The 12,905-nt window shown below is 34.8% G+C and overlaps 3 protein-coding genes across 6 annotated transcripts in view; 2 read left to right on the plus strand and 1 right to left on the minus strand.

Moving 5' to 3' along the window:
* LOC110689333 (cellulose synthase-like protein E6) overlaps positions 1–3,113 on the plus strand; it is a 31,954-nt gene extending 28,841 nt beyond the window's left edge. For all 4 annotated transcript variants that reach the window (XM_021866103.1, XM_021866104.1, XM_021866105.1 and 1 more), the window contains 7 exons: positions 63–173; positions 716–862; positions 1,006–1,218; positions 1,303–1,405; positions 1,571–1,746; positions 1,850–2,197; positions 2,338–3,113. In XM_021866103.1, the coding sequence (XP_021721795.1) occupies positions 63–173; positions 716–862; positions 1,006–1,218; positions 1,303–1,405; positions 1,571–1,746; positions 1,850–2,197; positions 2,338–2,889 (1,650 nt within the window). In that variant the 3' untranslated portion in view covers positions 2,890–3,113. The remainder of the gene's footprint in view (positions 1–62; positions 174–715; positions 863–1,005; positions 1,219–1,302; positions 1,406–1,570; positions 1,747–1,849; positions 2,198–2,337) is intronic.
* A 2,187-nt stretch (positions 3,114–5,300) lies between these two features.
* On the plus strand, positions 5,301–8,741 carry LOC110689335 (cellulose synthase-like protein E6). The gene is made up of 8 exons (XM_021866107.1): positions 5,301–6,106; positions 6,210–6,320; positions 6,470–6,619; positions 6,732–6,944; positions 7,028–7,130; positions 7,284–7,459; positions 7,557–7,904; positions 8,032–8,741. The coding sequence occupies exons 1-8, from the start codon at positions 5,498–5,500 to the stop codon at positions 8,581–8,583; spliced, it is 2,262 nt and encodes a 753-aa protein (XP_021721799.1). The 5' UTR covers positions 5,301–5,497; the 3' UTR covers positions 8,584–8,741.
* Positions 8,742–8,852: 111 nt separating this feature from the next.
* On the minus strand, positions 8,853–11,210 carry LOC110689336 (serine/threonine-protein kinase BLUS1-like). Its single transcript, XM_021866108.1, has one exon. The coding sequence runs from the start codon at positions 10,721–10,723 to the stop codon at positions 9,077–9,079; it is 1,647 nt and encodes a 548-aa protein (XP_021721800.1). The 5' UTR covers positions 10,724–11,210; the 3' UTR covers positions 8,853–9,076.
* Positions 11,211–12,905: the final 1,695 nt, after the last annotated feature.

Here is a 12,905-nt window from a genome sequence, read left to right on the forward strand (position 1 = left end):
TAGTTTTATTTTTATTTCATAACCTGAATCTAATAATGTAGTGTGTGTGTGTGTGTGTGCAGGAGAAGTATGAGGAATTCGAGGAACGAGTGCGCAGCTGGAAGGAAAGACAAGGTGGTATTAACGAGAACAACGCTAAGGGAAGTGCTAAAGATCATCCACCAATTATTCAGGTTTATTTTCATCATCTTATTTTCTTCTTCTTTCATGATTATTGAGGGCTGAACTTCATGTGCTAACATGGCCCATTTTAGCTTTTACAAAAGTTACAATAATGTCGATTATCATATGTCATATTCTTAATCAAAAAAAAAAAAAGATATGTTATTAATGTCAGTATCTGTTGAGATATCAGGTAAATTAAGGAAAATATATTGTTTGTGATATGTTATTAATGTCAGTATTAATTTACTTTGATATGATTTACTAATTAATATATGTGTAGGAGATTTGATATTTATCACAAACTTTTCATTGAGACAACGGTTCTCTCCACCGTACTTTTGCTAAACTAAAATCATTTTTACTGAAATTGGATCCATGTACGTAGCTAGAGATAGTACTAGACTACTAGCTAAGGCATTAGCTTACTCCTATCCATCTAAATTTCAAAAGAATGTTGTAATTTTTACTGTATATGATAACAGGTAAATGTGTAGTATGTTGAATTAATTATAATAGTTGTATTTATATGTATGTTGTGTTGGTGTGGCAGGTGATAAATGAGAGTTTTGTAGGAGATGATGACAATGTTGCAACAACAAACCCGGAAAACATCAAAATGCCCTTCCTTGTGTATGTAGCTCGTGAGAAACGACCTTCTCATCACCATCACTTCAAGGCCGGAGCTCTTAATGTTCTGGTAAAATTACGCTACTTTCAGTATATACTTATCATACGTACGTCTTAGACCATAGATAATATTGCAAAAGGGTATAGGCGTATAGAAATCTAATTGGCAAGTTTTTTCTTTTCGTTGTTTCTATGTTTGGGCCGGGGTTGCAGCAAAGGGTTTCCAGCATATTGAGCAATGCTCCTTACATACTGTTCCTAGACTGTGACATGTACTGCAACGATTCAAGTTCAGCTCGTCAAGCTATGTGTTTTTATCTTGATCCTGAGATAAACCGTTCAATAGCTTATGTTCAATACCCTCAGAAATTTCATAACATTAATGAAAAGGACATTTATGATAGTCAGATGAGAGCAATATGGCCTGTAAGTATACATATATCAATATTTGTACACGCTAAATTAATTTGTTGTACGTCGATTAAGCTTAATAAGCGCGCAATGTTTCAGATAATCTTTCCAGGGACTGATGGAATTCAAGGACCAATACTATCTGGTACTAATTTTTACATCAACAGGAAGGCCTTGTATGGCTTTAACATCTCTGCAGCTGGTGTGTCTGCTTTTAACTCCTCTTCTTCTTCTTTATTTTTTAAAATTTTTTTTGGTGGAGCCTAATTAATTAAGCTAGCTCATGAATTAATTATTTTATTAATTAACATGCTCTAATTAAGATGAGTTGATGAGCGGATTTTTGTTGAACCATTAATTTATGCAGGTAATGACAACATAAATGAGCTCAGACATACTTTTGGATCTTCAAATCTACTCATCAAATCTCTTAGCCAAATCAACGAGCCTAATCATTCAAGTAAATTTTCCTCTGATTCTCTAAAAGAGGCTCAATTCTTAGCTACTTGTGTCTACGAAGAGGATACAGAGTGGGGTAAAAAGGCAAGTATTTCATTTTCTTGAAGTCTGATCTTGCATAATTTTTACCATTGTTGAGACTACTAATTAATCTCAACGGAGGCTGGGTTGTTACGTGTATGTGCAGGTTGGTTTTCAATATGACACAGTGGCAGAAGATGTGATGACGGGTTTTCTATTGCACAGCCAAGGGTGGAAGTCGGTTTACTTAAATCCACCAAGGCCACAGTTCTTAGGTTCTGCCACTATTAATCTCAACGAAACATTAATTCAATATTGTAGATGGACTACAGGCCTTCTTCAACTTGGTCTATCCAAGTATTGCCCTCTTTTTCACATTTCACCCAAAATGCCAATCCTTCAGAGGTTGATTTATTCCTGGGTTGCCTTTTTCCCTCTTGATTTCCTGCCCATTTCGTGTTTTGCTATCATTCAACCACTTTGTTTCTTCTATGGCATACCTTTGTACCCCAAGGTACGTTACATGATGATTATAAGCATAACATAATAGACTTAGACTTCTCAAGTTATTCATTACTGTATAGTAATGAAGCAATTTACGAGTCCATTTTTTTTTTGTGTTTGATATTGTGCGTGCTCCATTGATACATGCAGGTCTCAGACCCATTCTTCATACCATTTGCCTTTGTATTCATAGCATCACATTTAAAGCATCTATATGAGACCTTTTTTTGTGGAGGCTCAGTAAATGCATGGTTGAACGAGCAAAGGATTGTGGTGATAAAGGGTCTTACATGCTATGTTTATGGCACTCTTGACTTTGTTATGGAAAAGTTGGGGATTCACGAGACAACCTTTATGCCTACCAATAAAGCCGGAGATGATGATGCAAGTAAATGGTACCTAAATGGGAAGTTTGACTTCAGAACATCGAACATGTTTCTTGTTCCAATTGTTACAGCAGTTACCTTGAATCTTTCCTCCTTTGTTGTTGGAGTTGCAAGAGCGATAGTCACTCAGAGTTGGGATACATTGTTTGCTCAAGCATTCTTCTCATTTTACATGTTGATCATCAGTCTTCCTGTGATTGAGGGCATGCTGTTAAGGAAGGACAAAGCGCGTATTCCTCTGCAGACTACTTTGAAATCAACTCTATTGTCTTGGTTCGTCTTGGGTTTAGGATACTTGATCATGGTAAGGCATTAATGGAAAGGGTTCGTTTACCCAAATGTAGCCATATACATGATGGCTTTTTTTTAGTCCTTGTTTTTTTTTTTTTTTTGTCATGTGTTCATTAGTGGATCCAAAATTTTTGATATGGATCGGATGTACGAAATTAAGCTTGATAATAAGGCAAAGTTGTAAGTGGATCATTATCATTTTGCCAACTTAAATTTGAGTAATAATTAATTAATTTCACTATTGTATTAGTCTTTGCGTGTATGATTTAATCATCCTCCGGTGATAATGTCTATAAATAAGTAACTTTCTAGCGTAAGAAAGCATGAATTCATGAATAAATAAGCTGGTCTCTTTGGTTTTAACCAAATATAAGTACTTCATAACAAGTGATTTGACTTAGTGGGCTTGGTTTTGTTTATAATAACAGTACCTATGAGATCAGTTAGATTCTATAGGCTGCTCTTTGTTATAAGTTTTTTTTGGGGGGGATGGGAGTTCAGTTGTACCTCTATGTATATAAGTTAAGTTATGGAGAAGTATGTCCAAGTTTAGTGCAATGTGGTTTAATCCAAGGCTAACACAAAGTAGAGCAAAGATTAGAGGTGAAAACACTTCATAGATTTGAAATAATCATCAAGATTATGGATTAAGAGAGAAATTCTCATAAAGGTTTGAAAATAAGCAAAGGTGTTCCCAAAAGCAAGCTTGGGCGCTTAGCTCCATTCAAAGACTTTATAAACACACCTATAGTCAGTCTTAAGAACCCTTAACTTTACACCCCTTGGATTATTACAAAATGAAAAACCAAGATTAAAGCTAGCAAAAATAAGAATAAAAGCACAAAGTTGTTTGTCCAAAATATAGGGGTTGGAGTGGCCGCTCTAGAGGGTAGGAGCGGGGGTGCTCCTCACTTAAGTCAAAACGTGAACCGACGACAACAGGAGCAGACGCTCCAAGGCTAGAGAGCTCAACTTCAAACATTCAAAAATCAAAACTTCTTCATTTCTTTCTCAAATTAAGCATTAGATTTATCTTTTGTTCGAACCCTTTTTTCATCTCCAATTTGAATCATTTGAAAATTCCTTGTAATAAAGAGCATATAACTAATTAAATTTTAGAAATGCATTGACAAGGTTTCTCTTTTGACTAACACATGGAATTATTGGAGCTTTTAAACAAACAAAAGATTACTTGAGTTTGGTGATGGTCAATCCCTAGAGGTGATTGCCAAGTAGTTTAGCTAGCACAAATATGTGTCACTCTTTCAACTTCTTCCACCAAGTTCCATGCACCGGCATCAATGTCACCCTGCATTTAAATTCTCAAACCTTTAATTTCTTACTCCAGACTTCATTATTATGTCCAACGTATCAATTTTTGTCACATAAACATTGTCCTTTTTGTAAAAACTCAATATAATATTCAATTTTAATTAACTTAACGTTATAATATCTATATATGTTTATCTTTACACTTAAATCACCAATAAAGTACCTAGCCATACTTTCTCGAGCTTATAAGCAAATGATTTTGGTAGAATACATGAAACGTGCTGTTGAACTAGAATAGTTGATTTGTGGAGGTTGTTCAGTGATGCACTAGTAACCTTGAAGATTTGGCTGACTGGTTTCAGCCACTGCTAAATAATCAACTAGCTGTCAAGTTCAAGTACAACCCAAACTTGGAAATACAACTGACGACATTTCAATTCAGAGGCATGCATTGGATTTATATGTCATACCTTATTTTCTACCAGTAATTTCTAAAAATTCCTCGCGTGATTCGTGTCAAGGAATTCTAAGACTCTAACTGTTAGAGTCATTTATGACTCTAACAAGGGTATAATCGTCCATTCACTTTTACAACACTTGAAAAAAATAATGTCATAACATATGTTAGTATTTCATTATACTTTAGATAGTATCACCATGATACCAATCACCTTATTCATTGATACCAACGAACATAAAATTGTTTTGTTGGTATCGATATAATTTGTTGTTGGTATCATGTGAAATACCAACGTGTGCCGGAGTCATATTAGAGTCATAAATGACTCTAACGGTTAGAGTCATAAATGACTCTAACGGTTAGAGTCCTAGAATTTCTCGATTCGTGTCATCTCATAATCAAAGACAACAACTACAAAATGTACGTACGAGGTTATTGTCATTCATGACAAGAGTAATTATTGGCATGAACTTACTCCAACTACACTGGATCGGAGTTGAGTTTTATGACGTAATCAATGATGAATAGCTCCTCCTCTACTTAAGCCAGTCTCTTTCTTTAATTTCTTAGAGGTAAAACGTAACTCAACTAGCCAACTTTGTTACTATCTGTCTTATTCCATCTCTTTCTCCAAATTAGTGTACGAGAATTTTTTACTTAGTACAATATTTTCTTATGATTACTTGTAAACATAAAGTGTCAACCTTTTTAGACCATATCAATTATTAAGATTACAAGCTAAGATTAGTCTTCTTGTAATTCTCATCAATACCTTCTCTACTACTGTATTCATCCATTCATTTCAGTACTATAAATTTAGACCGCCTTTACGGAATACACAACCTCCTCATATATGTTATCACTCTCTTAGTAAACACTTCAATTTCCTTAAAAAAAATAAATGGAAAAGTCTAAACTTCATGATTGGCATGTTCACAAAGTAAGTGCATTCCTTAACAGAAGTTATGCTTTCTTACATATTGTGGCCACTGCACCAATTTTCTACTTAAGAGTTGCTTATTTGTATGATCATACAAATAAAAACCGCGATTTATATAATGTGGTGCCTTTGCTCCCATGGCTCCTGATATTTGCTGCTGAAATCCTTTTCTTTTTCTCATGGATCTTTAAGCAATCCTACTACTGGTGTCCTCTCTCTAGGACCGCCCTTCCTGAGAATCTGCCTGTGGATGAACAACTGCCCAAAATCGACGTGTTTGTATGCACTGTTGATCCTGTCAAAGAGCCTACACTTGATGTTATGAATACAGTTATATCTGCTATGTCATTGGATTATCCTGCTCATAAATTGAGTGTTTATGTATCTGATGATGGAGGTGCTTCTGTCACTTTGGATGCTATGAAACATGCTTGGGTCTTTGCCACGTGGTGGTTACCGTTTTGTAAGAGATATAATGTTCTACCAATTTCTCCTAAAGCTTTTTTCCAACAACATTTCCAACCACAATCTCAAAACACTCGTTTTATTCAAGATTTTAAGCTACTTAAGGTTAGTTCTTGATTTCTCCTGCTTTTCAAGTATTTTTATTTTGTTTAGTTCTTACTAAAAACCTAAAGCTAATAATGTAGTGTGTGTGTGACTGTACGTGCAGGAGAAATATGAGGAATTCGAGGAACGAGTGTGCAGCTGGAAGGAAAGACCAGGTGATGTTAATGATAACAAAGCTAAGGGAAGTGCTAAAGATCATTCACCAATTATTCAGGTTATTTTCATTGTCTTTTTTAGCTTAATTGGTTGAAAGTTGAAATGATCCTCTACATCAAATGTCAGTATCTATTGTGATATCAGGCCATGTTACATGATAACATGTAAAATAGTTGTATTTATATGTATGTTGTGTTGGTGTGGCAGGTGATAAATGAGAGTTTTGTAGGAGATGATGACAATGTTGCAACAACAAACCCGGAAAACATTAATAAAATGCCCTTCCTTGTGTATGTAGCTCGTGAGAAACGACCTTCTCATCACCATCACTTCAAGTCCGGAGCTCTTAATGTTCTGGTAAAATTACACTACTTTCAATAATATTCACTTACCATACATTTTAGGGCGTATAGCAATCTAATTGGCAAGTTTTTCTTTTTGTTTGTTTATTACTTTGCACTGTTTGCAGCAAAGGGTTTCAAGCATATTGAGCAATGCTCCTTACATACTGGTCCTAGACTGTGACATGTACTGCAACGATTCAAATTCAGCTCGGCAAGCTATGTGTTTTTACCTCGATCCTAAGATAAATCAGTCAATAGCTTGGGTTCAATTCCCTCAGAAATTCCATAATGTTAATGAAAAAGACGTTTATGATGGTCAGATGAGAGCAACATGGCCGGTAAGTATACATATATCCATACACGTACACGTTAAGTCAATTTCTTGTAAAGTTGAATAAGCTAAACAAAGACGCCGGTTTAGATAATCTATCCAGGAACTGATGGACTTCAAGGACCACTACTATCTGGTACTAATTTCTACATCAACAGGAAGGCCTTGTATGCCTTTGACATCTCTGCAGCTGGTGTGTCTGATTTAACATCCTCTGTTTTTTTTTTTTTTTTTTTTTTGGAATTAAATTTTTGGTGGAGCCTAATTAATTAAGCTAGCACATGTTCTAATTATTACATACGTAGTATTAATTAGTTGAATCATTTAATTTCCATTAATTATGCAGGTAATGATGACATAAATGAGCTCAGACATACTTTTGGTTCTTCAAATCTGCTCATCAAATCAGTTAGGCAAATTGATGAGCCTAATCATCCCAATAAGTTTTCCTCTGATTATCTACAAGAGGCTCATTTCTTAGCTTCTTGTGTCTATGAAGAGGACACGCTTTGGGGTGAAAAGGCAAGTATTTCATTTTCTTCTTGTCTGATGTTGTACAACTTTTACCAGTATTGACACAACTAGTTAACCTCCACGTTACTTGTATGTGTATGTGCAGGTTGGTTTTCGATATGACTCAGTGGTGGAAGATGTGATGACGGGTTACATATTGCATAGCAAAGGGTGGAAGTCAGTTTACTTAAATCCACCAAGTCCACAGTTCTTAGGTTCTGCCACTACTAATCTCAATGAAACAATAATTCAACATTCGCGATGGACTGCAGGCCTTCTTCAACTTGGTCTATCCAAGTATTGCCCTCTTTTTAACACTTCAACCAGAATGCCAATCCTTCAGAAGTTGGTTTATTCCTGGATTGTCTATTATCCTTTCGATTTTCTGCCAAATTCGTGTTTTGCTATCATTCAACCACTTTGTCTCTTCTATGGCATCCCTTTGTACCCCAAGGTATGTTACATGATAACTTCTCAAATTATTTGCTAATATATGTAGCTTTAATGTATAGTGATGTAACAATAATTTACGAGTCCTTATGTCTTTGTTTGACATTGTGTGTGCTTCATGATATATGCAGGTTTCAGACCCATTTTTCATACCATTTGCCTTTGTATTTATATCATCACATTTGAAGCCTTTATATGAGGCTTTTTTATGTGGAGGGTCAATAAATTCATGGCTGAACGCGCAAAGGTTTTTGGTAATAAAGAACCTTACATCTTATGTTTACGGTACTCTAGACTGTGTTATGGGAAAGCTGGGGCTTAGGGAGACAATCTTTATGCTTACCAATAAAGTCGGAGATGATGATACAAGTAAATGGTACCTAAATGGGAAGTATGACTTCAGAACATCGAACATGTTTCTTGTTCCAATTGTTACAGCAGTTAACCTGAATCTTTCCTCCTTTGTTGTTGGAGTTACAAGAGCAATAGTCACTCAGAGTTGGGATACATTGTTTGCTCAAGCATTCTTCTCATTTTACATGTTCATCATTAGTCTTCCTGTGATTGAGGGCATGCTGTTAAGGAAGGACAAAGCACGTATTCCTCTTTCGACTACTTTGAAATCAACTCTATTGTCTTGGTTCGTCTTAAGTTTAGGATACTTGATCGTTGTAAGGCGTTAATGCAAAGGGTTCACCCAAATGCAGCCATATACATGATGCCTTGTTTTTATTTTCGTAAGTCTTTTTCTTTTTGTCCGGTGTTAGAACTTCAAAGAAGATGATCAGATACACTCTTTGCTTCCATCTCAAATTTCCAATTTACTTTAACGTTCAATTTACATGATACAGAGTTAAAGGTTAAATTAAGTTAAGTTATGGAGATGCATGTAATACACCCTGCATTTGAATTCAAACAGTAAACAATACTAAATTTTATTTATATGACTATTCTTCAAACTGATTAGTCATACACGAGGGAGGAATTTTAATAAAAGAAAATGTATGAACAAAATTTGGATTGAATGATTACAAGAATATGATGAGAAATTAAATGCTTAAATGTCATTCTAATTAAAACATGTGCTAGCTTTTGTTTGATGCTAAGCTTGAAGAGTTGAATTTACTAATTATTTTAATTCCTGCATGTTATAGCCGGCCTCAAATCATTTTGGGACTAAGGCGTTGTTGCTCCAGAGATGATGACCTTGAGAAATTCCATCTCCGCTAGCAACTCTTTGTTTTTCCTTCGCTCTTGCTCCAACTCCCTCGTCAACCTATCCACCACTTCCATTAGTTGTTCTTCCTTGGTTGTCTCCACTCCTCCACTTCCATCACCACCTAAGAAAGTGATTAACTCCTTGACATTTTTCCTTTGCTCATCTAAACTCCCCCTTAACGCCACCAAACCCGACATCATACTTTCCCTATCCACCCTTTCCTCCTCGTCCTCCTCCTCCTCCTCACTTGGATGACTCGCTCCCTCAACTTGACCGAGTGGAGTAGCCTCTTGTTCCTCAGTAGGAGTACTAATACTAAGAGCAGGAGAGGCCGAGCTTGAGCTGAACACATCCAAGTCAAGGCGCTTGCAAGGTATAACCAAGTCAGCACGAAAACGTACCCTCTTAGAGAGGGCTGAATTAAACATCATCTCCTCCTTGTCCTTGCTGCAGGAAGCCTTATTAGTATCATTGTTGTTACTAAGACGAGCCGCCCCAGGATAAACTGGATCCATTTGAAAGCCTTCGAAATTAAAATTCCAACCACTAACCCTCCTCTGCCTCTCAAAAAGCCCTGTTTCATCCCCCTCATTAGGAGTATTAGGCGTCGTAGGAGTAGTAGTACTCGTAGTCGTACTACTACTCCCTAACGACAAAGAATTCATCACCCTAACCATCTTGTTACTCGCCTTAAACCTTTCCTCAACAGTAGGCAATCCAACCAATAAATTCTTTACCAAAAAATCACAAGTCTTGTGAGAATTCTTAAAGAACACATGCTTTAACAGCTTATCCGCCGTAGGTCGCTTGGTAGGATCTTGGTGAAGACACAACCCCACCATATCCTTAAACGCCTTCGAAAATTTCTTATTGTGATTGGACGAATGGCTGTCATAATCAGAGAAGCGAAACCTCTTGGTAATCTTAAACAACAATGACTTCGAAGGAGGCAGATGTGACAACGGAGGCCTACCATGAGCTAACTCGAGAGCAGTTATACCAAAGGACCAAATATCGGCCTTGACACCATAACCGTTATGTGAGTGTATAACTTCAGGAGCCATCCAATACGGAGTCCCGGCGATTTCCTTCAACCTAGAGTCGAAGTTGATGTCATATACCGGCGCAGAAACACCAAAATCAGCTAATTTAACAACACCATCATACCCTACTAGTATATTACCAGCCTTAACATCTCGATGAACATGACCTTGATCATGAAGGTAACACAAGGCCTTAAGAGTTTCTTTTAACACAATTGCAATACAAGTCTCAGGTAAACCTGATGCGAAGTTAGATGAAATAATTGATTGTAACGAGCCAGCGGACATAAAGGGCATGACTACCCAAAGACGGCGGCCAACGGAGAAGGAGCAGTGGGCACGGAGGATGTTAGGGTGGGATAAAAGGGACATAGTTTTGGTTTCGAGTCGGATCGTGTCGAGATCTGAACGAGATTGATCAAGATCAATGGATTTGATAGCTACTATGGATGAATTTGTAATGCACTTTGCTTTGTAAACCATAGCACTAACTCCGCTTCCTATTTCTCCTACGATTTCGTAACACTTGGGATCAAGAGGGTATTCTCCATTAATCGCCATTATTATTCCTTCTTAATCTTTTTTTTTTTAGATTTTTATTTTGTGACTCGATCGATCGATCTCACTCTCACTTTGAGTAATAATTATACAAAAGTTTAACGGATGAAAAAGGAGGGTTTTGGAGCGGAGTACTTGTGAAGAAGAACAACAACCAAACTAACAAATTAAAGTATGGATGAATGAGTTGATGCATGTGAATTCTCAAACCTTTCCTACTTTATTATTATGTCCAACGTATCAAGAGGTTAGTGTATACGCAAAACCTAAGCTAAACAATTTTACTACTTCGTAAAAGATATACTCTCATATAATCATATATGCGCTAATGATATATTCACGGAATAATATAATCTTAACATAAATAATTCTAAATTGCGTAATAATATCAATACGGAAAATATTTCACATATATATTTTTCCGTTATTAAAGATATCTCAGATTGACAGATTATATCTCTAACTCAACATTATAATTATAATTATTAATCTATATATGTGTTTATTCTTATTTTAAATCACCAATGGTCTACTCTTATTATTTTGTATCTTGCCGTACTTTCTTTATCTTATTAAGGAAAAATATCTACTGCTAAATATCTATGGTATGGGCATATGGCTCAGTCGCTAACAATCGAGAAACAAAAGATAATTATCTACCTAGACTTAGAGAGATGAGGATATTTCTTCATCTTATAAAACAAGCCCGATATCAATGGTCTCGTGGTTCACTCGCTAAGTCGCTAACAATTAAGTAGTTAAGGATAATTATCTAATGTTAAAAATCAAATAAGGATGATTTAAAAAAAAAACAAAAAAAAAATAAAAAAAAAAAAACAAATAAGGACAAATATAGTTAAAACAACATAGGAGTCCGGCCAGGCAACCAAGCCGGCCATATATGCCATGGAAGTTTTTTCTATCTTATAAGTGTAGGTTTTGTTTATGGAGCAATCCAGCCTTCTAGTCCTTTACCCTAACTTTACAATATCACTTGTCTTTTATCTAATTGATATTATTTGTTGTTCTAACTAATTAGGTATATGTATAGAACTATAGAATGTAGTTTTGCTGGAAGTTCAATATATTCATGAGCATACGTGTTGAGCCCACGAGAAAACTCACATGTGAGTGGTGTGTTGTCCCATATTGATTGACTTTATAAGTGGGAGTTTGTATTGGAATGTGTATCACACATTAAAGAAATAAGGAAGTTGTGTCCACTTCCACTTTATAAGGTGAAACCTCCTTAGGCCCTGTTCTTTTGAGCTTCTGGGCAGAGCAGATTTCAGCAGAGCCGAGCAGATTATTATTATTATTATTATTATTATTATTATTATTATTATTATTATTATTATTATTATTATTATTGTTATTAAATATTATTTAATTATTATTATTATTAAAAATTAATAATTAGTATTATCTTTAAATATTAGTTATTATCTTAATATTAATTGTTATTATAAAAATCAATTATTGTTATTATAATTAATATTATTAGTTATAAGTATTATTATTAATATTAGTATAATTACTATTATTATTATTATTAAATATTAATTATTATTATTATTATTATTATTATTATTATTATTATTAATTTATTACTATTATTATTAAATATTAATAATTAATTATTATTATTTTTTTATTGAATATCAATAATTAATTATTGTTATTATTATTGTTATTAAGTATTAAGTATTATTATTATTAAATATTAATTATTTATTATTATTCTTATTAAATATTAAATATTAATTATTATTATAATAATTCAATATTAAGTATTAATTTTAAGTAGAGCGAGTAGGACAGAGCAGAGCAGAGCAGATTGAAGCAGAGCAGAGCATATTTTAGCAGAGCAAAGCAGATTTCAAGAGCAAAGCAGCTCTAAAGAACGGGGTCTTAGTCGTATAAAGTGGATTGTTGTAACGGATGTGGCCCAGACCCGTTTATCAATACGCATTTAAATACTTGAATTGAACTTTGAACCCTAAAATATGTGATGTTACTAAACTAGATTCTGGTTTGAACTTTGAACTTTTAAATACTACCCTTTACCCTAACTTAGAACTTTGAACCCTAAATTATGTGATGTCATGCACACATGAAAATATTAAGGATCGGAAAATGTTAAAAACCAATGCATAGTAAACCGCTGCTTGGACTTGGTAATTAA

Source organism: Chenopodium quinoa, unplaced genomic scaffold (genome assembly GCF_001683475.1).
Source record: "Chenopodium quinoa cultivar QQ74 unplaced genomic scaffold, ASM168347v1, whole genome shotgun sequence".
NCBI lineage: Eukaryota > Viridiplantae > Streptophyta > Magnoliopsida > Caryophyllales > Amaranthaceae > Chenopodium > Chenopodium quinoa.